Source organism: Apaloderma vittatum, unplaced genomic scaffold (assembly GCF_000703405.1).
Source record: "Apaloderma vittatum isolate BGI_N311 unplaced genomic scaffold, ASM70340v1 scaffold26099, whole genome shotgun sequence".
In the NCBI taxonomy this organism is placed as follows: Eukaryota; Metazoa; Chordata; class Aves; order Trogoniformes; family Trogonidae; genus Apaloderma; species Apaloderma vittatum.
The window spans coordinates 1-429 of record NW_009737384.1 but is presented as its reverse complement, the minus strand read 5'-3'; the positions used below and the strand labels follow the sequence as shown (position 1 = coordinate 429).

Below are 429 nucleotides of genomic sequence, written 5' to 3'. Positions count from 1 at the left end.
CGGGTAGTGGTACGGGTACATCCCTGCGGGGACAGGACGTCTGTCGCCCAGGTAGTCGTACTGAGAAGAGAGGAGATGCCCCCCCCCAAAAAAGCAGGGACAGGTGAGAGGTGTGCGAGGGGCCAGAAAGCCCAGGCAAGGGCAGACCCTGGCCTTGCAGCAGTGCAACAGGGACACCAGCGCTCCCTGCTTGGGAGCAAGTCACTCGTGGTGGCCCTGGGGACCTCCAGGCTCCCATCTCATCCTGACCCATCTCTCCAGGAGCAGTCAGGAGGGAACAACTGCAACCTGGGCAGCTTTGCAGGATGGCAGCGAGGGACCTAGAGCCATCAGCTGCTGCAAGACACAGACTTGGTTGCATTTCGAGGCCAGGATGCGCACAAAGAGGGAACAAGGTGTAAACACACAGGAAAACGTTTTCCCTATGAG

At 59.4% G+C, this 429-nt stretch overlaps 1 protein-coding gene across 1 annotated transcript in view; it reads right to left on the bottom strand.

Annotated features, from left to right (window-relative positions):
• The window catches only part of LOC104279874 (pleckstrin homology domain-containing family A member 6-like), a gene marked incomplete at both ends in the record, with an annotated part of 6,014 nt that extends 5,828 nt beyond the window's left edge, over positions 1 to 186 (bottom strand). The window contains 1 exon segment of the mRNA XM_009877314.1: positions 1 to 186. This exon segment is cut by the window's left edge and continues 60 nt beyond it. Coding sequence (XP_009875616.1) covers positions 1 to 186 — 186 coding nt within the window.
• Positions 187 to 429: the final 243 nt, after the last annotated feature.